The sequence below is a fragment of the Sarcophilus harrisii genome, chromosome 5 (genome assembly GCF_902635505.1).
Source record: "Sarcophilus harrisii chromosome 5, mSarHar1.11, whole genome shotgun sequence".
Classification (NCBI taxonomy): Eukaryota; Metazoa; Chordata; class Mammalia; order Dasyuromorphia; family Dasyuridae; genus Sarcophilus; species Sarcophilus harrisii.
The window spans coordinates 106,255,562-106,282,736 of NC_045430.1; the positions used below are offsets into that span (position 1 = coordinate 106,255,562).

Below are 27,175 nucleotides of genomic sequence, written 5' to 3' on the forward strand. Positions count from 1 at the left end.
CCTAGCTCCTTGTGGTAAAGAAATCACAGGTCTGGTTTTTAAAAAATCTTCTTGGTAATGCTATATGGTCATGAGTCATGGAAAAACCACAGTATTTAAAGAATCAGAATTATGGGTAACTCAAGGAGAATGCAAAGGTATAAATTGACTGCGGCATTTTACTAATGGCAGCTTGCATACAAGAAGTAGAACAAAAAATATCATCCAAGAAATGTATAACTTGAAAAGACAATGCAGAAATAGGCTGATCCATAAATGAGGGAGAGGTATGACTGATGGAGAGTTAAAACACATTGCTCCTTATATAGAGACAGAGGTACCAGATATGAATTGAATATGAAGGGATAATACCTTTTTTTAAAAATCATGAAATTAAGGGTTGAGAGAGAAATATATGGAAGAAAGGGGAAAGGAGAAGTGGAAAAGAGGCAAGAAAAAGCTTTTACAGTGGAAGGGAAGAAAAGGAGAAAAGCGTGAATGAATGAACTTTACTCTCTTTAGAATTGACTCAAAGAGGAAATAACATGCATACTCAATAGGATTATAGAAATCTATCTTACCTTGCAAGAAAATGGGCAGGGAATGGGATAGGAATGAGGGAAGGTGATAAAAGAGAGGGCATATTAGGGGAGGAAGTGGTCAGTACTAAAACACTTTTGAGGAGGAACAGGGTAAAAGGAGAGAGAATAAATAAGGGGAATTATAGTTAGAAATAATAATTATAAAAACAAATTTCAAAGTAGGTTTCTCTGACAAGACCTCATTTCCCAAACATAGAGGAAACTGAGTCAAATATATAAAAAATAAGAGCCATGTCTCAATTGATAAATGATCAAAAGATATGATCTGGGCCCAAAGGGCTATCAATTCATATATATCCTTTGATCTAACAAAATCATTATTAGTCATGAATACCAAAAGAAATTTTTTTCAAGAAAAGAAAATAACATATATAAGTGTGTGTGTGTGTGTGTGTGTGTGTGTATATATATATATGTATATATATATGTATATATAATATTCATAGCAACTCTTCTCAGGGCAAAAAATATTTGGAAATTGAGGATGTGTCCATCATTTGGGAAATGGCTCAATAAACTGTGGTGTTTATTTGTAAAAGAAAATTTTTGTTCTTTGGGAAATGATGAACAGGATGCTCTCAGAAAAAAACAAAACCCAAAACCTGGAAAGTCCTCTGTGAACTCAAGCAAAGTGAAATATATTGTGTACAGAGTAACAGCCATGTTCTGGGATGACCAGCTATGAATAACTTTGCTATTCTCAGTAGTACAATCATGTGCAACTACTCTGAAGGATTTATGATAAAAAATCCCAACCATATTGATTATATCTGAATACAGATTGAAGCATCCTCTCTTTTCCTCTCTATCTCTCTCCTTTTTTTAAACTTAATTTTTCTTGAGGGTTTTTATTTTCATTAGGATGGGAGATTTATGTGTTCTTTTACAATTTAACTTTTATGGAAATGTTTTGTATAACTTCACATGTGGTTTCTTAATTGTGGGTGGGGATAAGGGAGAGAACCTAGAACTCAAAAATTTTAAAAACAATTGTAAAAAACAATTTATTTTGAATGTAACTGGGGGGGAAAATACAAAATAAAATAAAATAGAAAACATTGCTCCTTGGTCTTGATTACCCCATATATCCACCACAGCAGTGATGGTGGTAGCTCTCTTGCCTTCATGTGGATTTATGCCCACATCTTTACTTTCTGTCATAGCTATTTATGGAAAAGCTTTGCTCACCCTATCTGATGTGCTTCAGGACAGTCCATACTCTTAGGTATTTGCAAAGAATAGAGCAAATTTATTGATTAGTATGACTACATTAGTTCTTAAGAGAGTCATTTCCCTGAGAATTGAGAAGAAAAATGTTGGGAGCTTCCATGATGGCTAATAGGGATTCTTTACCTTCTTGCTAACTAGAAATGGAGTTACACAGATATACATACAAATATATTATATAATACAGCTATAGATAAATAGATTCATGTAGAAATCTATGAAACAGGACCCTGATCAATGAGGATTCTGCCCTTAGAGCGTGTACAATGTGCCTTCCTGATTCTGATCCAAGTTGAGATTTGATGGACCTGTTTCTAGGCATACAGGATAGGGAGTTCCCACACTGGTAATTTCCTATACTGACAAAATCATAAGTAAATCCAGATATCCCCTCAAAATGGATAAATAAACTAACAGATTAAATAGATAAACCTCTGTTGAGTTTGTTGGAACATAATAAATGTCAATTATAATTATAATAAAGAAGATTACTACTGCCATTTCTATTATACTTCAAAATTTTGTACAAAGTTTTACACACATTAGTTCATATGAACCACATAAGGATTTTGAGACATTGGTCCTAAAGGTATTATTCATCCTCATTTTATAGATAAAGAACTTGAGGCTCAGAGAGTTGGGTAAGCAATTACCCAACTCCAAGGAGTAAATATCAGAGATGAGGTTTGGGAGGTATCAAGGGTATTCAGAAGACCTGGAAATCCTATCTCTAACATTTACCATCTATATAACTTAGAATAATTTGCTAGAGCTTCTTGGGTCCCAGTTTACTTGTTTATTAAATAAGGGCAACCCCCTAATTTAGAATAATTAGTTTATTAAATGATTTATGAAGTCCCTTCCATATTTAGATCTAATTATTAGACTTTATGAAATCCTGTCTTCTTGACTCCCAGTCTTGGTACTCCATCCACTACACCATGCTCCTTTCTTTAAGTATGGATTAAGATCATTCTGAATAGTAGAAGGGGTGTATGTGTGTGTGTGTGTGTGTGTGTGTGTGTGTGTGTGTATCCTACCCCCTAATAAGGGAAGTACCTGAGCACCAGTAGAGAGATGAATAGTATAAATATAACTGTTCCTGTAAGGGCAAAGACAGCAATCATCAGGATTTCAGGATCTGTGGTAGAGGAAACAAAGAATAACCCATTACCACAAATCATTGAGAATAAATCTTTAAAAGCATTTGTTTTAAAAATCACAGTTGTCAAATGCGACCTAGAGGGGAAACAAAAAAATCTAGGTTTTTTTCTAAACTTTTCTCTGCAATTAGTTTCATTCTCCTTGATCTGTACATATATATGCTCTACTCCCTGCCCTTACTATGCCAGAAGAAAAAAAACTAACATTTATATACCTGTATGTTCCAAACATTGTGCTAAGGATTTCATAATTATCGTTTCATTTTATCCTCATAATAACCCTAGAAGGCAAGTAATTTTATTATCCCCATTTTACAGATGAGGAAATTGAGGCAAACAGAGATTAAGCAACTTGCCCAAGGTTGCATAGCTAGTGTCTGAGGTTGAATTTGAATTCAGTTATTTCTAACTCCAGGGCCCAGCATTCTGTCCATTGAGCCACCTAATTTCAATAGATAGAAACCCACTATGTCAAGACAATGTTAAAAGAGGAAGATGGAAAAGTATTGGGAATGAGCTTTTAAAAGTAACTAGTAGTTCTGAACAGCTTAGAAAAATAATTTTCTGTGTTTTCTCAAAGATATTGACTACCTAGAATATGTCTAAAGGCAAACAATTAGGTGAGGGAACTAGAAGTCATACTATACAAAGAATGGAAATACACAGGGGAGGTCAGTGATATCCAATTCAAATTAAAACAGATCCCTATAGGATGCATATTGACTTAGAAAACCACAATATTGACATTACCTAAATTGTAGTATTATTTATTTATTTATTAAACATTTCCCAATTACATTCTAATCTAAATCAGGAAGCACTCAGGAGTTTTGGTTTTGTGGGCTGCTGGGCTAGATGATAATATGGTTACCAGATTGAAATGACTATATCTAAGGATTATCATTATTAGGTTAATAGAATGATTCAGGATGGTCTCTAATGCAATGCTTCATGGATCAGTCCTTGATACTATATTGCTTATTTTTTTATGAATAACTTAGATAAAGATAGTGATGACATGCTTATTGAAATTGCAGACAACTTGCATGAAACTAGATGGGATAGCTAACCCATTGTACATAAAGAAATCAGAATCCAATAATATCAGTAGGATAGAATAATGGGCCAAATCTGATAAGATGAAATTTAAATTTGAAGTCCTTTATTTGGGTTCAATAATCACCTTCACAAGACAAGGAAGGTTTGGTAGACAAACGGTTATCTGGAAATGATCGGTGGAACTCAATTTAGATCAATAGGTCAATATGACAGTCAGATGGAGTAATAAAGGAAGTAGAAATGCTTAAACTGAAAAAAGATCTGTAGGGAGATTCTAAGATTTCTAAAATCACATTTAAAAGATTTATCTTATTCCCAAACAGCAGTATGATCATAGACCAAAGTAAGGTAACAGCTGTCAACATTTTATTCACAAACAATATTTGCCTAAAATTATTATCCTAAAATTAATTAATTGAAAACCTTCTAAAAAATAAAATGTATTTTGTAGGCAAATCATCCATTAGTAGGTGTTTAATCCTATAAGAACTATGCTAAAATTTCTCTCAATTTCTTCTAAGTCTTTACAATAAACCAGACACCATCAGCCTATATCTGTTCAGACTGGGAACTCCCAATGTCCATATAAGTAATTTCTTAGTTTCTTTTCCCCAAAAATTCATGGGCTTTTAGATAAAGCTCTAGATAAGAGAATCAAAGATGAAGACTAATTTGGGACTGATTCTATGTCATTCCTAAGTAGAGTTTCAGTCAAAGTACTGGTATTTGAAAGTGAAAAGGAAGGAAGTTATTTTGTCTCAAGCCATATTACACCTACATAGCAAATTGGCAAATATATTTAAGATGATATGTTTTAAGATTAAAACACTAGAAACATAGGCTACATTAAACAATGGGATCTACTCCTTGCTATCAGAAACAACTTTAATAAGTGAAATTTCATCAGAAATGTCTTACTTACTTTTTCCTGGTTCACCACGGGGAAGTTTTTGATTCTTCCAGGTGAGACTAGGTCTATCCTCAAAGTGAACAGTCTTATTTAGATGAGTGTCGTAGCGCAAAAGATATTTATACTGTGGCAGTGAATGAAAAAAAAAAAAAAAAGCCAGTAAAAAGAAAGAAGCATTTTGTTTAAACCATTATGAAACTTGTAAGAACTAATGCAGAGTGAAACCAGTGGATGCAGGGGGACAATTTTCATAATTAAGACTTAAGAGTTCTGGGACTCCTAGATGGTACAGTGGATAGAGCACCAGCTCTGAAGTCAGGAGGACCCGAGTTCAAATTTGACCTCAGACACTTAACACTTCCTAGCCGTATGACCCTGGGCAAGTCACTTAACCCCAAATACCTCAGGAAAACAACAACAACAACAAAATAAAAACTTCATAGTTCTGATTAATGCAATGACCAATAACAACTCTGGAAGACTGATAAAGATTAAGTATGTATCTAAAATGTGCTGGTAAATGTTTAACTATTGGTTCTCTAAAAAAAAAGAAAGAAAGAAATGTGTATATAGAATATATATACTTTTAACTTTAATCTGCATTTTCTCCAACTCTTTTTTGTTTAGACAATCGAAATGACTATAAATCAAGCCCTGATTTTTAGTATTTGCAGATTTCTGAGGTGTGAATACTCACACTTAAAATTACACAATTATCTCTCTGACCAACTTGAGAAGCCTACAGCATCCCTCTGTCTGTTTCCCACCTCTTCTCAGAGAGACAATGGATGAAAGATGCTGAAGAAGGCATGTCATTTCAGACAGGGCCAAAAGGCAGATTTATTTCCTTATTTATACATACTGGTTACAATTTGGGAGGTTGGAGTGGGCAGGGAGTTAATAGGTATTGAGAGTGGTGAAAAAAAACCCATCAATTAAATGTTAAAGACAAGAGAGAAATCCACAGGGGGATTTAGATGACTGTGTTATATTTCAGGTACATTTTACCTTTTTAATGTATGTAACAAAGTTTTTAATACTCTTTCCTACTCTTTGTTTATTGAAATATTCATGTTTGTTGAGTTCATAATTTAAGACAATTTTTAAAAATAAACTCTTTCTTGTGATTTATTTTTCTTCCCCTTCAATTATACTAGAATATCCTTTTGACACTTTGCAAAACAGTGATGTTTTGATAGAGTGCTTCTCCATTCTATACCCTATCCATAGTAATTAAATTACTATAGAACCTATAACTTGGTTAACTCAGACACAGTTCTCCTTTGGCCAAGGAGCTTTCCTCTGGGGCAGAAACCTCAAACTGCACCTATAGCCCAAATCTGACTATATACAAGCATATATGTTGATCTATCTGTGCCCACTTGGAAAAAGAGGGAGGAAGGGACAGAGACAAGAAGGGAGGGAGGAAAAGTAGGAAGGAGAGAAGGAGGGAGGGAGGGAGAGAATGGCAAGAAGATAGTTCTTGCTTTTACTAAGTTTAGCATGTGGATAGAAAGGCCATATGGTACAGATTAAGATAAGTAAATAACAACATGAAGTAATAATAAAGTGGCATGATGTGTTTCATTGCTTATTAGAAAGAAATCCCTTTTAATGCAGTCAAGCACCTTTTAGCACATTAGGCAGCTCCCTAAAACAATAAATTTAAAAGAAGGTACTCCCCTGCATTGATAGAAGAGTCTTTTTCAAAGAAGAGTTCCCAATAAGCAATGAAATCACAGATATAGCACCTCTCTCTAGAGTAACAAAATAACTGCCAAATGAATGGGAGGAGTTCAGTGATGTTAAAATTTATAGAAAGACAAGGTTACTATAAGGTAATGTATATCCTTTGCCTTCTGGAATAATTTAATTTATTGAGGAGAAGAAGGTAGTTCATTGAAGAAAATCCCTCTACCAAAGAAAGTAGGTACTGCTATTATATACATTTTGCAGACAAAGAAGGTAAAATAAAAGATGTTAAATAGCTTGTCCATGATCACTTAGCTAGCAATTGTCTGAAGTCAAATCTAGTTCTTTCAGACATTGAGTACAGAACTCTATCCACTCTGCCATATTCCCACAATATTCTTACAATTCTAATAATCCTTCCTTATCCAATTTTTAGAAGCCAACATACCTCACATGTATCTGCTGAAGTATACAGAAGAGTCACATTATTGTCAATATCCCCCCATTCATCCAGAGTCACAGGACCTAGAGTTCCTAAGGGGAAAATCAATAAAGATTAGTAGTCAATATTCAGATTCAACCTTAGAGACATTAAGACACTGACACAATTTGGAAGGGACAGGTCCAAAATCTCAAAACTTCAAGACCAATGCTCCTTCTATTGCACCATTCCATTTTTATGTGGTTGGTGGTAGAAACTCTAGAGAGTTTCTAGAGAAGGCCTCAAGGGAAAGGTATGGGGAATAGATAGAATGACTTTTTGTTTCAAAGTCTGGACTTCAAATTACACCTTTGATGGTCTACAAGATTATTTCTTTTATAAAAGAAATTATCCCAAGCTTGTAATATCTAGCCCCATAATATGAAAACAAATGGCACCACCAAATTTCTTATACTTTCAGGCTATAGATGATACTATGCTGCAATGAAACTGAATGAATAACCATTTATTATCAGTAGCTAATTAAGGATGTATTGAATTAATTCTCCCTGGAAATCTCTGAAGAACACTTCTTCTTTGAGGGAAACTCTAAGAATACTGTCTCAATAAATTAGACAGAAAGGTAAGCTCTTACTCAAGAGAAAAACTCTCTTCACAGAGCATCCAGGTTGGGATAACAGATCTCTGGACACTCGGAGATGGTTTCCTATTGATTAACAATGACTTTTTCCATGTGTAAAATTCAAGTCAAATTGCTCATTTTTGCCACTTGCATTAGGACAACCATTAAGCAATGGATTCCACCAGCTGAAGTTTGTGCAATTTGGATTGAGAGTCCAGTGGAAATATCAGGATCACAGTGTTTTTCAGCTTATTTTAGCCAGTGATGAATTGGAACAGCCTTAGGCAGACACAGCCATTAATGACTTCTTAAATGATTGTTAGAGTAGATGAAAAAACCGAAAGCACATTTTTCTCTCTCCCCAATTTACCACTTTAGCACTTGCGCCCATATGTCCCAAAATACAGGAAGAAAAAGCTTTTGGTCGTTCTTTACCAGCCAATACACCATGCATTCTGCCTCCCTCACCCATCCACATACATTGTGTGGGATTATGCTGCCATCTAAAGGTGAGAAAGAGGTTTCTGTATTTCATGGCTAATAGCCATCTCTGAAGATGCTGAGGAGACTCATCTTGGGGGGAATGTTTCCTCTTCTAGACTGTATCATAGCATCATAAATTTAGAGTTAGAAGAAATCCTTGAGAACATCCAGTATACTTCTCAGATTTTACAGATGAGGAACTAAGAAGATCATAAAACTAGTAAGTAGAAATAGAACTCGGCTCTTTTGACTGTGAATTGCTCTATCAGCTGATCAAAAGAGAAAATACTTTTCAAAGAACTTAATACAGTTCTTGGCACATAATAGGTACTGAAGAACTTTCTTTCCCTTTTCAATGTGCCAGCTTGACTTTCTGGAAATTCTTTAAGAGTTCAATGCAGGAGAAATTAGTGAAGAGATGATGGACTATGGTATCATAGAGCTGGGAAGGAGATTTTCATATTTTTCCTTGCATTATAGATGAGGATCAGAGGTGCAGAGATATCAAACTACTTGTCCATAGGATTACACAGGATGGAAGTGGTAGAGTCAGGTCTTGAACTGAGGTCTCAAACTTCAAAACCTTAGATCCTTTTACTGAACCATTCTGCTTTTGATGGCAAGAAATTTCCTAGAGAAAATCTCATAGGAAAGGTATGGGGAACACAGAGAGTAGTTTTTTGTTTCAGAGTCTGGGCTTTTAAATTACACCTCTACTTTTTCTGTATTTCATGGCTAATAGCTATCTCTGTAGTCCACATTACTTTTTTATGAAAAAGAAATTATCCCAAGTGTGAAATATCTCTCACTCAAAAAAAGCATTCAGGATGAGTGGAGTATGTAGTGTTTCACATAATAGAATTTCTGGCAACTTCATCTGTTGTAATATCCATAACAAGAAATTAAGAGATCACAAAGAGGATTCTAAGGTAAAGGAGACAGAGGTAGAATGAAGGAATAGCAATAGTCAATGAAGAGGTGTAAGATAGAAGGCATGTCTTCAGCATCACTATAGAATTGGCAATAAAAACACTTGATAAGTATCACTGGCCAGAACCTCTACCAATGCATTGCTCTAATGGGATGGATGCAACCCAAGATATGAAGATTTTGCTAAAGGACAAGTCCTTCAGAGGTAGAAAAACTTAAAGTACAAGCTTGTGTGTGTGTGTGTGTATGTGTGTGTGTGTGTGTGTGTGGTGTCCACAATTCAGCTTGACTAAGTTTAGGAAGACTGCCTATATTTTCAAGCTAGTATTAGGGTGATATAAGTTATAACATCACTTACACAGTTATGATTTGAACACACAGAACACAGAACACAGAGAACACAGATCTCTGAGGTCTTGAAATATAGAATATTGAAAAATAGAAAAGTTTATATTATCTGGATAGCTAATTAGAACTCATGAGGAAGAAAAGAGTTTTAGAGATATTGTCTCATTTTTTCTCCTGCCTCTTTTATTTGCCTTTTAAAGTCTTTTATGAGCATTTCCAAGAAGCCTCTTTAGACTTGAAACCAATTCATATCACTCTTTGAAATTTCTTCTATGGACATTTTGTCCTTGTCTGAGGTGGTGTTTTGGTCTGCCCTGTCACTGTAGTAGCTTTCTATGGTCAAAATTCTTTTCTGTTTCTTGCTCATCTTCTTTCCTTTTCTTTTGGTATATTCTCTTTTTTTACTTTTATGGTTGAGCTCTGCTTCTGGGGTAAAGGGGACACTGTCCCAAGCTTCCTATGCAGTTCTGAGACTTGGCTTTGAGCACAAGGGCCCCCTGTGTTTGCAGGGGGTAGTTTTGCCTACTCTTTTCAGAAAACAGCCTGGTTTCCTAGAATTTGCCTTCTGAACTGGAACTGGAAGCTGCCCCACTGATTTGCTCCTGTGCTGAAGCAGGACTGAGGGTCTTAGTTGCTGATTTGCTGTGATTAAAACCCTTTCCCAAAGTCTATCTGAGTTGGGCCAAAAACCCTTTTCACCCTAGTTAAGACTGAGTTTTTTTGAAGTTTTTCCAGTCTATCTTGAATTGGAAAGGAATTTTATTCCTTCAGACTCTGTTCAGAGACTTGGTTTCATGTGGTTTTTGAGGGAAACCCTAGGGATACTGTTTCAATAAATTAGACAATTCTAGAATTCCTGTGGTGTGGCTCTTTCCTTTTTTTAACATCCTTCTTTTTAGTCTTCCATCTGCCAACATAAATCCTACCTAGTCCTCTTTAAAAGCTGAATTATGGGAGTGGGGGGAGAAAGGGCAGAGCCAAGATGGCAGAGAGTAGACAGGACTACCTGAGCTCTTCCTGGTTTCCCTCAGAATCAACACTAGATCAAACCTCTGGATGGATTTTGGAGTGACAGAACCCACAAATATTCAGAGTAATAATTTTCCATCATAAATTATTTTAGAAGGACTTCAGGAATGCTCTGTCTCAATTGGGCAGGGAAAATGCAAAAGATACAATCTAAGGAGGCTCAGAGAGGAAGGCCTGGCACAGGGAATCTAGTTAGAAGCTGTTAGCCAAAATGTAGCAGCACTGAGACTCTTTCCTGGTTCAGAAAGCCAGTGGATTAGCAAACTAGTTGTGAGACCTCCAATGCAATTACGGAAGGCAAAAAGTGAGCCCATAAACCCCAGCATAACAGGCAGGGTATAGCTAGGTTCACCCAACACAATGGGGAAACCTGTAGCACCATTGGCCCCAGCACAGGCAATTAAAAGCCTCTGTCTTCCTATTGGATAATCTCCCCTATGCCCTAGGAGCAAAATGAGCAAAAAAGCAAAAAGACCTTCAACCACAGAGAGCTACTATGGAGACAAAATGACCAGAACACAAGCCCAGAAGAGAATACCAAAGTCAAAATGCCTCCAGATGAAGCCTCAAAGGGGAATATGAACTTGTCTCAAGCTCAAAAGGCTCTCTTGGAAGAGCACAAAAAAGCTCTTAAAAGAGAGTTAGAAGAAAAATGGAGAAAAGAAATGAGAGCTTTGGGGCAGCTATGTGGTGCAGTGGATAGAGCACCAGCCCTGAAGTCAGGAGGACTTGAGTTCACATCTGGTCTCAGACACTTAACACTTCCTATCTGTGTGACCCTGGGCAAGTCACTTAACCCCAACTGTCTCAGCAAAAAAATAAAAAAGAAAGAATTGAGAGCTTTGCAGGAGAGTTTGAAAAAGGAAACATAGAAATTGGCTGAAGAAAGCAACTCCTTAAAAATTCATTTGATGAAATGGAAAAAAATACTAAAAAAAACAACTTTAAAAAAAATAAATTTGGCAAAATAGAGAAAGAACCCAGCTCCTTGAAAAATAGAATTGATGAAATGGGGGGGGGGAATCCAATGAACAAAACAAATCTTGTAAAAGTACAATTGGACAAATGCAAAAGGAGATTTTAAAAAATCTAACTAAAGATAATAATTTACTAAAAATTAGAATTGGACAAATGAAAGTGGATGAGTCAATGAGACATCAAGAATCAGTTAAACAACCCCCCCCAAAAAAAAATTGAAAAAAAAAGGAAAAAAAATGTAAAATGCCTCAATGGAAAAACTGATCTAGAAAATAGATCCAAGAGAGACAATCTAAGAATTACTGGATTATGTGAAAGCCATGATGAAAAAAATTACCTGGACATCTTTCAAGAAATCATTAAGGAAAACTACTCTGATATCCTAGAACCAGAGGGTAAAATAGTCATTGAAAGAATCCACTGATCATCTCCTGAAAGAGACCCCCCAAAAACTCTAAGGAATATTGTAGCTAAATTCTATGATTATCAGATCAAAGAGGGAAAAATTGTAAACAGTCAGAAAGAAACAATTCAAATACCAAGGAGCCACAATCAGGATTACCCAGCACCTTGCAGCTTCCACTTAAAAGGATCAAAGGACCTGGAATATGATATTCCAGAAAGCAAAGGATCTTGCACAATTATCTGGCAAAAAACCAAGCATTATCTTTCAGGGGAAAAGATGGACATTCAATGAAATAGGGCTGAACAGAAAATTTGATCTTCAAATACAAAACTCAAGAGAAACATAAGAGTGTTTTTTTAAAAAAAAAAAAAAAGGGGGGGGGGGGGGGAGGAAGGAAAAAGAGAAAGAAAGAAAGTTGAATTGTGGTTCTCTACACAATAGATATGGGATAATATTTTGAGTGACCATCCTAGCAAATCTTTCCCATTATTGCCTATGATCAATTTAGACATCAAAACCCATCTTCAACTTTCTTTAAAAGGTGTTAATTTCATACACATGAATTTTATACTTAAGTACCTTGGAAAGTGAGGTTTCGGAAACCATGGGAAAAATAGGCATTTGATGTATTTTGAAGTGCCTGCTGAACCATGTGTCCAAATAGCATGATTCCATCCATGTGGGCAAGAACAAAGTCATCTTTCACCTAAAAGGAAAGGATTGTGGGGAAAACCCCACAAAAAAAATTGAGTCTAAACCAATATTCTAGTTTTAAGTTCATATCAAAAGGCTATATAGCTCAGTTCAGTGCAAGACTAATGGAAGGAGAAATAGTCTGCATTTATACCTTATTTCATTTGATCCTCACCAATAGCACTATGAAGTAGATGCTACAAGTAGCTTTCTCCCTCTTTTATTACAAGGAAACTAAAGCTTAGAAATCTTAAATGCCCAATCACCCAGCTAGTAAGAGTCAGAGTGAGATTTTAAACTAGGCCTCTCGGTTTCCCAAAGAGCACTCTTTCCACCCTAAGATAGGACATTAGCAGAGATATATAGAAGGGTCTCAAACTATAGAATGAGGGATGATAGCTCTTGATCAAATTATATAATCCCACCTCTTTGTGTGCCTCACCTCAACCTAGACCCTTGATCCTCCAAGTTCCCAAGGCCCTCAGAATGCCCACTAGATATCTAAGATCCCCTACAGAAGGTTTCACCTTTCCAAATTTAGGTTTCTCAAAATTCTAGACTAAAAAAGTTTGAATAAACTTTTTCACATTAAGTTAGTGATTGGTAACAATTATTTTGCTACCCATCCTTCCTGGTGATCTTTTAACTAAGGACAACAATCTAACCCAAGAATGAATCTCTAATGGTGACAGACTTGTCTAAGAGGGAAGGAAGATAGAATGAAAAGAAGCTTTTCATCCCTCATCAAATGCTATTACATATCAATGCCTACCAGAGAGGCAAAACTAGAGGGCTTTTATCTTTCTACTTGAATGTGACAGATGTTTCTTTCAATATGAAGCTGTCATGACAACAGAGTAGTTCAAGTCTAATCCTTAGCACTATGTGATGATAATAGTCTGTGAGAAGGAAACAAATTGTTGTCTAGCATATGGGGCCCCATTGCCAAAACAAAGAAAATTGCACTAAATGTGGATTACCAATGAAATATTTAGTAGGTTGGATAAGCTGGATTTCGTAGAGTTCAATGTCACCACAAGGACGTTTTTCATGTAAGGAGCTGATGTGGTGTTCTCAAAATACTGGTTACTGAAATAAAAAGCATAGGTTCCCTTTTGAAAATATATCCAAAAACAGCTTTCTTAAAACATAAAAGAGGTCTAAATCAGCCTCAAGATAATTTCCTCATACCTTCTGACCTCAAAAAAAGTTGTATATGAGTCACAAAATGTTCTATGACTCTACTGCTCCTTTTTTTTAAAAAAAATATTTTCCCTGGTTATATGTTAAGAAACATTTTTTTTTTGGTTACACATGTACATTCTTTTTTTTACACATTTCCTTATGAATCATGTTAGGAAAAAAAAGCAGAACAAAAGGGAAAAACCACAAGAGGAAAAAACTATAGAAAAAAAAAAAGAAGTGAACATGGTATGTGTTGATTTACATTCAGTCTCCATAGTTTTCTCTCTGTATGCAGGTGCCATGTTTTATCCAAAGTTTAAGGATTACTTTGGATCACTGAACTGCTGACAAGAACCAAGTCTGTCTTAGTTGATCATCACACAATCTTGCTGTTGCCATGTGCAATGTTTTTTTGGTTCTGTTTGTTTAATAGGCAAATCTTTCCAGGTCTTTCTAAAAATCAGCCTTTTCATCATTTTTCATAGAATGATAGACCTACATCTCATACTCCATACTAAAATAAGGTCAAAATGAATAAATGATTTAAACATAAAGGTTGATAGTATAAGCAAATTAGGAGATCTATCTATCAGATCTTTAGAGAAGGGAGGAATTTATGGCTAAAGAAAAACTAGAAAACATTATGAAATGCAAAATGGTCCATTTTGATTACATTAAACTAAAAAGATTTTGCACAAACGAAACCAACACAGCCAAGATTAAAGAGAAGCAGAAAGATGGGAAATAAGTTTTACAACTAGTATTTCTGATAAAAGTCTCATTTCTAAAATATATAAAAAACTGCATCAAAAGAATACATCATTTCTTCAATTGATAAATGATCATATATCAATAGTCAAAAGATATGAACAATTTTAGATGAAGAAATAAAAGCTATCCATAGTCAAATGAAAAAAAAAATCTAAATCACTCTTGGTTAGAGAAAAGCAAATTAAAAAAAACTCTGAGGTGACACCTCACATCTCTGATTGGCTAAAATGATAGGAAAAGATAATGATAAATATTGGAGGGGATAAGGGAAAACTGCAACATTAATACATTGTTGGTGGGGTCATGAAATGATCCAACCATTCTGGGGAGCAATTTAGAACTATGCCTAAAGGGCTATAAAACTGTGCATACCCTTTGATCCAGCTTCCCACTACTGGGTCTGTATCCCAGAGAAATCATAAAAGAGGGAAAAGGACCCACACGTGCAAAAAGTTTGTAGCAACTTTTTTGTGGTAGCAAAAAAAGGAAAATTAGTAAATGCCCATTGATTGAGGAATGACTGAATAAATTATAACATATGAAAGTAATAGAATGTTATTGTTCTATAAAAAAATTAATGAACAGGCTGATTTTAGAAAGGTATGGAAAGATTTACATGAACTAATGTTGAGTAAAACAAGCAAAACCAGGAAAACATTGTAGGTCATTTTTATTATATATTAGCTCGGCCTACTCATGAGCAATTGATATTTTTCCAATTGTGTAGATCTGTCTTTATTTGTATGTAAAGCGTTTGGTAATTGTGTTCATATAGTTCATATATTTTGGCAGGTGGACACCCAAATATTCAATTTTGCCTACAGTTATTTTAAATGGAATTTCTCTTTCTATCTCTTCCTGCTGGATTTCATTAGTAACATTTAGAAATGCTGATGGTTTGTGTGAGCTTATTTATATCCTGCAATTTTGCTAAAGCTGTTAATTATTTCAAGTAAGTTTTTGGATGATTCTTTAGGATTATTTAAGTATATATCCTATCATCTTCAAAGAGTGATAGTTTTATCTCCTCATTGTTTACTCTAATTCCTTTAATTTCTTTTTCTTTTCTATGGCTAAAGCCAACATTTCTAGTACAATATTTAATATTAGTGGTGATAATGGGTATTTTTGTTTCACCCTTGATCTTATTGGAAATGTACCTAACTTCTCCCCATTACAAATAATACTTGCTGGTGGTTTTAGATAGATGCTGCTTATCACTTTAAGGAAAAATCCATTTATTCCTATGCTTTCTAGTGTTTTTAATAGGAATGGGTTCTGTATTTTGTCAAAAGCTTTTTCTGAACTTAAAATTATTGTGTGATTTCTGTTAGTTTTGCTACTGATATAGTCGATTATACCTATAGTTTTCCTTATATTGAATCAGCCCTGCATTCCTGGTATAAATCTCACTTGGTCACAGTGTATTATCTTGCTGATAAGTTATTGTATTCTCTTTGCTAATACTTTAAAATTTTTGCATCAATATTCATTAGGGAGATTGGTCTGTAATTTTCTTTCTCTGTTTTGGCTCTTCCTGGTTTAGGTATCAGCAGTGTATTTGTGTCGTGGAACAAATTTGGCAGAACTCCTTCTTTACTTATTTTCACAAATAGTTTATATAGTTTTGGAATTAATTTGTTCTTTAAATGTTTGGTAAAATTCACTTGTAAATCCATCTTGCCTTAGAGATTTTTTTTAGTGAGTTCATCAAAAAGGCTTGTTCAATTTCTTTTTCTAAAATTGGGTTAAGTAATTTATTTCCTCTTCTGATAATCTTGACAATATTTTTGTAAATATTCATTAATTTTAATTAGATTATTAAACTTGCTGGCATACAGTTGGGCAAAATAGCTCCTAATTATTGTTTTAATTTCTCCTTCATTGGTGGCAAGTTCACCCTTTTCATTTTTGATGATGGAAATTTGTTTTTCTTTCTTTTTCTAATCAAATTTACCCAAAGTTTAATCTGTTTTGTTGGTTTTTTCATAAAATCAACTCTTAATTTCTAAGCTTCAGTTGAGTCCTGTGTTTGAAAGTCAAATTTTATGTTTCGTTCTGATCTTTTCAACAGAAATGATTTAAAGACCCTGTTTCATTGAAGATCAGTCTCCTCCTCAGAAAGACAATGCTCAATCTCACTAATAGTTGATTCTTGGTTGTCCAATCCCAGGTCCTTTGCCTTCCAGAATATGGTATTCTAGGCCCTCTGATCCTTTACTGTAGAAGCTACCAGATCCTGGATAATATTGACTATTGCTCCTTGATCCTTGAAATTGTTTTGGTCTAGCAGTTTGCAGTATTTTTTCCTTGAGATTAGAGTTCTGTAGTTTTGTAACAATGTTTCTTTGGGTTTTCTCTTTCCAGAGGTGATTCTTTCAATGACTATTTCCCCTTCTGATTCTAGTATGTCAGGTTAGATTTCCTTGATGATCTCAAGAAAAAAATCTCTTGAAAAATAGCCTTTGGGAAGTTCAATAATTTTTAAACTGTCTCTCCTGGATCTATTTTCCAGATTGACTATTTTTCCAATGAGTCATTTTACATTTTTTCATTCTTTTTAATTTGACTGATTCTTGATGTCTCATAGAGTCATTAGCTTCCATTTGCCCAGTTCTAGTTTTTAAGGTGGAATTTTTTTTCTTTTTTTTTTTTTATTATAACTTTTTATTGACAGAACATATGCCTGGGTAATTTTTTACAACATTATCCCTTGCACTCACTTCTGTTCCAACTTCTCCCTTCCCTCCTTCCACTCACTCCCCTAGATGGTAGGCTGTCTTATACATGTTAAATATGTTATAGTATATCCTAGATACAATATATGTGTGCAGAACCATACAGTTCTCTTGTTGCACAGGAAGAATTGGATTCAGAAGGTAAAAATAACCTGAGGAAAAAAACAAAAATGCAAGTAGTTCACATTCATTTCCCAATGTTCCTTCTCTGGGTGTAGCTGACTCTGTCCATCATTGATCAATTGGAGCTGATCTTCTCTTTGTCAAAGATATCCACTTCCATCAGAATACATCCTCATACAGTATCATTGTTGAGGTATATAATGATCTCCTGATTCTGCTCATTTCACTTAGTATCAGTTCATGTAAGTCTCTCGAAGCCTCTCTGTATTCATCCTGCTGGTCATTTCTTACAGAACAATAATATTCTATAACATTCATATAAGGGTGGGATTTTTTCAATTAGCTTTTGTATTGCTTTTCCCCTTTGATTAATTCTACTTTTCAAGGTGTTGTTTTCTTCAGTGGATTTTTTTTTTTTTGCATTTGGTCAATTATACTTTTAAGGAATTGTTTTCTTCAGTCAATTTTTGTTCTTTCTTTTCCAAGCTGACTCTCTCTTACATACCTCTAGTTTCTTTTCCCATTTTTTCCCTAACTTTCTTATTTACCTTTTAAAATCTTTTATGAGACCTTCCAAGAAGCCTCTTTGGACTTGCGACCAATTCATAATCACCATTTGAGATTTCCCATGTGGCCATTTTGTCCTCTTTTGAGTTGGTGTTTTGGTCTTCCCTGTCACCATAGTAGCTTTCTATCATTAAAGTTCTTTCTATTTCTTGTTCATTTTCCTTCTTTTTTTTCTTATTTTGTGACTTTTAAGGTCAGGCTCTGCTCCTGGAGCACAGGGGGTGCTCTTCCAAGATTTTTGTGCTACTCTGTGCCTTTCTTTTTAAGCACAGGTATTCTTTGCTCACAGCAGGGGAGCCCCACCTGCTGATTTTTCCAGGCAATAACCTGATTTCCCAGGCTGTCAATTTGCCTTCTGAGCTAGAACTGGAGGTGTATACTACTGTTGAGCCAGGACTGAAGATCTTAGTTGCTGAACCTTCTCAGGCTTTTTTGGACACCATCTGAGCAGGGCTGAACAATCCTTTTATCTTAGTGAGATTGACCTTTCTTGAAGTCCTTTGAATCTATCTTGAACTGAAGAGTAGTTTCATTCCATCAGATTCTGTTCAGAAAGAGGCTTGGTTTCATGTGGTTGTCAAGGGAAACTGGGAAAGCTCAAGCAGCTTCCTGACTTCACTCTGCCATCTTGTCTTTGCTCCTCTTAGAACTGACTCCACTGTTCTTAATACTTTTTCCCCACACTGGAATGTGAGCTCTTTGAGAGTAGAGACTGCTTTTTGTCTATATGTCTGTGCTGATTACTCCAGAGAAGGGGCTGAAGAAATACATGTTAATTGACACAAATTCACTTTTTCTTACTCCTCTCTTGGTTAATTTTGGCCATAAAAATATCAAGTTTCTCCTAGCCAATAAGCCAACATTTTCTTTAGATGTTTTGTATGTAAACTGGTATGTCTGAGGCTAAATTACACAGGTATATTTGACAATATTCTTTTTAATTTTTGCAGATATTGGTATCTGAGTAGAAATCAAGACTGGACATTCAAGCTTATTTAACAGATGAGGAAGAAGAAGCAAAAATAAGTTTTTGCATTTTTCTGATGTTGTTCCTGTAAATATGCAGGGGATCCAAGTTTTCTAATTAATAATAGTTAGCATTTGTTGAGAGCTTTTAGATATTCAAGGTATTTTACAGATATTATCTGTTTTATCCTCAAAATTGCCCTGGAAAGAAGGTGTTCTTACTTTATTCACATTTTACAGATGGGAAAACTAAGGCTACATGGCAGAATAACAAAGTTAGTAAGAGTGTAAAGATTTTTTAATTCAAATCTTCCTCATTTCAGTTCCATCACTATCCATTGTGCTACCTATTTGCTTCTTAATTATTATGTTTCTTGAATACCTTTTATAAATCTGACAAAAAAGTTCAACATTTCTTCCCATATTTTATTATAAAGTCCAATTAATTGAAAATGGGGTTCAACCTGAAGGACCCCAAAGGAGACTGAAAATTAAATATATTTAAAAAGAACATCCTTAGAGTTTATCAGCAAGACTTCCCAGAGAGAGTATGATGACAATAATGAGGAGTTTCCTCCAGAAGGATTCCAGGAAATAAAGGAATATCAGAATTAGAAATTTAAATATGGCCTACTTCAGGATTTTTACAAACATATTAGTTGGAGATAGTGTAAACAGCAGAAAGAGCACTGTCCTGGAATCAGAGGATCTGAGTTCAAATTTATCCTCTAATGTATGGTCCCTATAGTATGAGAGGTACTTCTTTGGACCATAGATTCTTTTTCTATAAAATAAGAAATTTGGATCAGATGTTCTTGGTTAAATATACTAAGATCACTGAAACATTCCAACCTTTGTGATTGGCCTGATTCTTTCTGAGTACTGAACATTCAGCTCAAACAAAAAGAGCATGCTTCTTCCATGTGAAGATACAACCAACCAAATGTATTCAGTGTAGATGATAAGATGAGGAAAATATGACAGTAGTAAATAAAGTAATAAAGCCTTTGGTTTGAACTTTTAAAATTTGACTTAAATGATTGATAATTAATCATCCCCTTAGACAAGGAAATAGTCATGTGGCTCAAACTAAAACAAGTAGGCAAATGGCCAAAGAACTACTACTTACTAAGTTTCAATTGGCTCTTCTCCAAAACTGAGTCTATTCTAAATTAAATTACGGTAGCTAAAAGGAGGAGGAAAGTTAAAAAAATAAATAAAGGTGGGGGAAGAGAAGAGGATCCCTTATCCAGAATTCTCCTTCCCTAGTTTTAGTAAGGAGAGAATTTAAAAAAAAATCTACATATTTTATAGCTTATATTTATTTCCCTAAGGACAAAGATCAGCTATACAAGTCAGGTCTTTTTATCTAGAGCTTATCAAAACAGGCCTAATGAAAGTAGACTGGGAGCAAAGGCTGTTTATAATGGAAAGAATGATTACATTCTTGGATGTACAGAACTAATAGACTAGGGTAGGCAGGTGAGTGAGAGTTCAGGGTAATGGAGCTTTCAAATTCCTATTCTATTTCATCTCACAATGAATTCTAGTCTGGTGACTGCTAGCAGTGATAGAGTATAATCAAGTGGGATTTCCAGCTGTCCCCAGACATCACTTTAAATTCAACATGTGCAAAAATAAACTCATTATCTTCCTCCCACCCCACTCCCACCTGCTAAACTTCTTTTTCTTCTTCTTCCCACCTTCTTTATTTTCTGCTCATGATTCTACCATCCTCTAACTGATGTAGACTTTAAACCTTGGAATCATTTATGATTCTTCCTCATCTCTCTCCCTATCTCCTCTACTCTAAAATATCTTTCATATTCCTTTATTTCTTTCCATTCTCAGTGCCTGCATCACTTTCGCCTAAAGTATTGCATTAACCTCTAGACTGACTTCCTGTTAATCCATCTTACAAATAATTATCTGATGAATCTTCTGAATACACAGTTCTCATGCCATTATGGCCCCATTCAAATTTTCTCATGGGTCTCCATCATGTCATCTACTTAGTAGAGTTCATTTTACTTAGTCTGGTATTCAAGATCTTCAGCCATTGGGTTCCAGCTTTATCTTTTGCTACTTTTCTTCACTTACTTTATACTATGGCCAAATTGAACTACTCATCATTTTCCCATACTTACCATTTTCTTCTGTCTCCATGCCTTTGCTTATGCCATTCCTAATGCTTGAAATTCCCTTCCATAGAGCTCTTCCTGTTGAAATACTAAATTCTAAATTATTTCATTTTGAAACCCCCATTTATTTATTATATTCCACTTTTTATAATATTTAGCTACATATATCTTATCTTATTTAGCTACATATATCAGTAGCTATTTAGCTACATATATCAGTCCCTTTAACAGACTGAAATCTCTTTGAGGTTAGAAATCATGTCATATATTTTTTATCTCTTCAGTCTAGTAGAATGCTTTATGAATTTCAGGCATCCAATAAATGTTTGTTGAAAATCACTCTCTGGCTCTCAGTACTCTCATTTGCAAAATAAGGAAATTAGGCTAGATCATTTCTAATGTCTCCTGCAGTCCTGTGATTTTTAATTTAATGGAATTTAAAGAAGAAATAAAGCTATAGTTCAAAAACAGTATTTATCTTTGATACATCATCCACAGATACCATGAAAAATGTAGCAAGAGAGTAAGTTTCATAGGAAAGAATATTTGAGATTATAGCTTAAGAATCACAAAGGATCTTAGAAGCGATTTAGCACAACTCCGCCATTTTATATGGGGGAAAACTGGGGCCCAGATAATGAGCTTCAGAGTGGGATTTGAACCTAGACTTCTCAGCCTAGACCCAGTGCTCTACTCCCTGTACCATTTTCCTTCATCACAGTCTCGAAAGGTGGAGAGTGCTCAGGGCAATACTCACTTGAAAAGATCCACCAGAACAATGATGATGTCTTCATCAGATTCAAAATTATCCTTAAGGACATTAACAGACTTTGGAGTGCCACACATGATAATCACTGTGAGGAGAAGGAAAAGAGATAAAAGTAGACATAAAAAGAATACAGATACTCAGAGAAGGGGTTGACCCCAGAGTCATCTAGTCTAATTCACACCCAATCTCTCTAAAGTAACACAAGCAATGGTGATTCAGTCTCTATCTGAAAAACTCCAGAAGGAAGAAACTCCACACCTCCTAAGACAGCTATTTTCATATGTATGTGTGTGTGCATATACATACATGTATGTACATGTATGTACCTTTATATACATACATATGAATGTGTATATGTATATATTTTGTATATATGAGTGTGAATATAATCAGTAAACCTTTATTAAGCTCCTACTATGTGCCAAGCATTTGTTCTAAGTGCTGAGAATATAAAAAAAGGAAAAAGAATCCTTGCCTTCAAGAAGTTTAAAAATCTAATGTGAGGGACAACACACAAATATATATAAAGCAAACTATATACAAGATAAATAGGAAGGAATTAAAAGCAGGAAATCACTGGAATTAAAAGGGGTTGGAGAAGCCTTCCTGTGAAGGTAGGATTTTAATTGGGACTCAGGAAACCAGGGAAGTTAGTAGCTGGAGCAGAGGAGTATTCCAGTCATGGAGGACAGCCAAAGAAAATGCCTAGAGCTGTCATGTCTTGGCTAGAGATGGCTTATCTTGTTTGTGTAAGATCCATAAGGCCAGCGTCATTGAATTAAAGAGTATGTTCTGGGGAGTAAGATGCAAGAAGACTGGAAAAGTAAAAAAAGAGGTTAGGCTATGAAGATCTTTGAATACCAAACAGAGCATTTTGTATACATTCCCTGGAGATGATAGGATGCCACTGGAATTTGAGTAGGAGGGTGACATGATTGGACATATATCTTAGGAAAATTACTTTAGTGACTGAAGAATGAATTGGAGTGGACAGAGACTTTGACAGGAACACCCACTAGCAGGCTGTTGCAATCTTCTAGATGTGAGAGGATGAAGACATGTATTAGAGTGATAGCAGCATCAGAGGAGAGAAGGGAAAGTGGCAATTGGAAGCAAAATACTTCTGAGTAGAGACAACAAAGAGAGAATAAGATAAACAAGGGGGAGTGAGAATAAAATGGAAGGAATTATACAGAAAGAATAACTGAAATTTTTAATGCAATTTATCTAATAAAAGCTTCATTTTTCAAATATATGCAGAACTGAGTCAACTTTATAAAAATACAAGTCATTCTCCAAGTGATAAATGATCAAAGGATATGAATAGGAAGTTGTCAGATGAAGAAATCAAAGATATCTGTATTAATAAGAAAAAATGTTCTGAATCACTATTGATTATAGAATGCTAAATAAAATAGTTTTAAAGTACATATTAGCCAGATTGGATAATATGACAAAAAAAAGAGAAAACAACAAATATTGGAAGGGATGTGGGAAAATTGAGACACTAATACATTTTTGATGGAGTTGTAAACTAATCCAACTATTCTAGATAGCAATTTGGAGCTCTGTCCAAAGGCACTAGGAATTGTGCATACTCTTTGACCTAGAAATATTACTATTAGATCTACATCTTAAAGGGAATAAAAAACAAAAAGAAGGACATATATGTACAAAAATATTTATAACAGCACTTTTGTGGTGGCAAAGAATTGTAAATTGAGAAGATGCTTATCAATTGGGAAAAGCTGAACAAGTGGTGGTATATGATTGCAATGGAAGACCGTTATACTATAAGAAACAATATCAGAGCAGTATGCTCTCAGAAAAACCTAGAAAAAAATTACATGAACTGATTTAAAATGAAATGAACAGAACCAGGAATATATTGTACACAATATCAGCAACTGTGAATGATTTAGTTTTTCTCAACAATAGAATGTTCAAAAGATCAAAGGAACCTTTTTTAATTTTGCTTCATTGTATTGGAGGGTTTTCAGTTTGTTTTCTTTCACAACATGATTTATATGGAAATATATTTTGCATTACTGAACATTTACAAATTTCTTGTCATCTCAAGAAGTGAAGAGGGCAAGTAGGAAGAGAACTTGGAATTCAAAAATTTTAAAAACAAACTTAAAAATTGTTTTTATAGAAGTTCCAAGAGTAGAGTCAAGATGGCAGAGTGATGCCTGGAAACTGCTCGAGCTTTCCCAGTTTCCCTCAAAAACCACATGAAACCAAGTCTCTGAACACAGTCTGATGGAATGAAACCACTCTCAAACTCAAGATAGATTGGAAGGACTTCAAGAAAGATCAGTCTCACTGGGGTGAAAAGGGTCCTTTGCCCAATTCAGATGTTATCTAGGAAAGCCAGTGAGAAGATCTAGCAGATCATTAACTGAGATCCTGGGTCCTGACTTAGCAGAATAAATTAGTGGAGTAGCCTCCATTCCAGCTCAGAAAGCAAAATGACTGCCTGGGAAATCAGGCTGTTGTCTAGAGAAAGCAGGTAGGGCTACCCCATGCTGTAAGCAAGACACCAAACACTAGGGGCTCCTGCTCAAAGCCAAGGTTTAGAGAAGCACAAGAAATCTATAATAGCACCCATGTACCCCAGGATCACAGCTCCACCATAAAAGTCATAAAATGGGGAGGGGAAGAGAAAGAAAATGAGCAAGAGACAGAAAAGAACTTTAATCATAGAAAGCTACTCTGGTGATAGGGAACACAAAAACAACAACTCAAAAAAGGACAAAATTTCCACATGAGATATTTCAAAAGGTGATATGAATTAGTCTTAAGCCCCAAAAGGCTTCTTGGAAACACTCATAAAAGATTTTAAAAGGCAAATAAGAAAAGAAAAAATTGGGGGAAAAGAGGTATGCAAAAAATGGTCAAGAACTTGGAAAAGAAAGAATTCCTTAAAAATATAATTAGTCAAATGCAAAAAAAAAAATCCACTGAAGAAATCAATTCACAATTTGCCAAATTTTTAAAAATCCACTGGAAAAAACACAACATCTTGAAAAATAGAGTTAATCAAAGGGAAAAAGAAATACAAGAGCTAACTGAAGAAAATCCCACATTAAAAACTAAAAGCAGACAAATGGAAGCTAATGACTCTATGAGATATCAAGAATCAGTCAAACCAAGTAAAAAGGATGGAAAAATGGAAGAAAATATAAAATATGTTTCTGGAAAAACAGCTGACCTGGAAAATAGATCTAGGAGAGACAATTTAAAAATTATTGGTCTACCCTACAGACTTCTCAGATTGGCCAAGATGACAGGAAAAAGATAATAATGTTGGAGGGAATGTGGGAAAAGTAGGACACTAATATATTGTTGGTGGAGCTGTGAACTGATTCAACCATTCTGGAGAGCAATGTGGAACTATGCCCAAAGGGCTATCAAATTGTGCATACCCTTTCATCTAGCAGTGTTTCTACTGGGCTTGTAACCCAAAGAGATCATAAAAGAAGGGAAAAGGACCCACATATACAAAAATGTTTGTGGCAGCCCTCTTTGTAGTGGCAAAAAACTGGAAACTGAGTGGATGTCCATCAGTTGGAAAATGGCTGAATAAGTTGTGGTATATTAATGTTATGGGATATTATTGTTCTATAAGAAACAATCAGCACTGTCAATAAAAAGTTATTATAAAAAAAAAAAGAAACAATCAGCAGGATGATTTCAGAGAGGTCTAGAGAAACTTGCATGAACTGACGCTAAGTGAAATGAACAGAACTAGGAGATCACTGTCCATGGCAACAACAAGATTATATGATGATCATTTCTGATGGAATTGGCTCTGATCAGTTCCAATGGTCTTGTAATGGAGAGAGCCATCTACATTCAGAGAGAGGACTGTGGGAAATGAGTGTTGATCACAATATAGTATTTTCACTTTTTTGTGGCTTGCTTGCTTGCTTGCATTTTGTTTTCTTTCTCATTTTTTTCCTTTTTGAGCTGAAACTTCTTTTTTTTATTAAGCCCTTTTATTTTCAAAACATATGCATACATAATTTTCAACATTCACCCTCGTATAACTAAAACTATTAACTTTAGAGAGAGTAGGTTTAGTGGAATGATAGTGTTGGAAGTCAAATTGTAAGGGGTTAAGAAAAGAGTAAGAGAAGAGAAAGAGTAGGAACCTATTGAAAACTGTCTTTTCAGGGAGTTTGGCTACAAAGGGTAGAAGAGACATAGGTTGACAGTTAGCAGTTACAGAAGGATCAAATGAAACTTTACATTTATCTCTAATTTTAATTCTATCTTACTCAACTTAATCCATTGCTCTAGTCTGTCAAAATCCTTTTGGATCCTGAGTGTTTCATGCATTGTGTGAGCTACCCCTCCCATCTTCATAGCAATTGCTAAATTGACAGGAATGCTTTCTATGACTTCATCCAAGTTAATTATTAAAGTGTTCAACAACACAGGATTGAGGACAGATCTCTGGAGCATTTCACTGGACACCTCTTTACAAGCCAATATTATAACACTTCTAATATTTATGTACTTGCTTAAGCTGCTTCACAGACCTAGAATATATTCCTTTACCACCACTATCTTTTAGAATCCTCATCTTGTTTCAAGAATCAAGTCAAGTGCCACTTTCTCCATGATTCTAATCCCTCCCATCCATAATACCTCTAACTTTTTAGTTTTTTCTCCCTCCTAAAGTAACTTAGCATTGAACAATATGTGTAGATATTATAACCATCTATTGACACAGTGGAATTTAAACTTCTTGAAGACAAAATCTCCTCCATTTTTGGCTTAAGACAGCTAGATGGTATAATGGATAGAGTGCCAGGTCTGGAGTCAGGAAGACCTAAATTCAAATCCAGCCTCAGTTATTTATTAACTATGTGAACCTAAGCAAGTCACTCAATTTATTTGCCTCCATTTCTTCTGTACAAAAAGCTGAAGAAGGAAAAGACAAACTACTCCAGTATCTTAGTCTAGAAAAATGGGGTCAGGAAGAGTTGGACTCAACTAAACAACAATATTCTTGTCTTGGTATTCCCAGCATCTATTACAGAGATGGGAAACTTTTTTTTTCTGCCAAGGGCCATTTGGATACTTACAAAATCATTTGTAGGCCATACAAAATGATCAATTTATAAACTTAAATAGTGAGAGGTTATTGTACCTAGCTTTAAACTCAACATCACCTGCTGTTACTTTGGCAAGGCTGGACTAAATGATTTCACAGCGCTTATATGGCCCATAGGTTGGAAATTCCCCACACCTGCTCTATTACATAGTAGGCACTGAATAAATATTTGCTGAATTGGACCATAATGACTCCAAATGTGTGCTATCATTTAGACCTCTCTGGAT

The 27,175-nt window shown here is 35.0% G+C and overlaps 1 protein-coding gene across 1 annotated transcript in view; it reads right to left on the reverse strand.

The window, feature by feature from the left end:
- GUCY2C (guanylate cyclase 2C) overlaps nucleotides 1-27,175 on the reverse strand; it is a 118,951-nt gene that overhangs the window by 52,617 nt on the left and 39,159 nt on the right. Inside the window, exons 8-13 of the mRNA XM_031938235.1 lie at nucleotides 21,812-21,908; nucleotides 13,544-13,652; nucleotides 12,450-12,576; nucleotides 7,081-7,166; nucleotides 4,953-5,064; nucleotides 2,868-2,949 (exon numbers count right to left, since the gene is read on the reverse strand). Coding sequence (XP_031794095.1) covers nucleotides 2,868-2,949; nucleotides 4,953-5,064; nucleotides 7,081-7,166; nucleotides 12,450-12,576; nucleotides 13,544-13,652; nucleotides 21,812-21,908 — 613 coding nt within the window. The remainder of the gene's footprint in view (nucleotides 1-2,867; nucleotides 2,950-4,952; nucleotides 5,065-7,080; nucleotides 7,167-12,449; nucleotides 12,577-13,543; nucleotides 13,653-21,811; nucleotides 21,909-27,175) is intronic.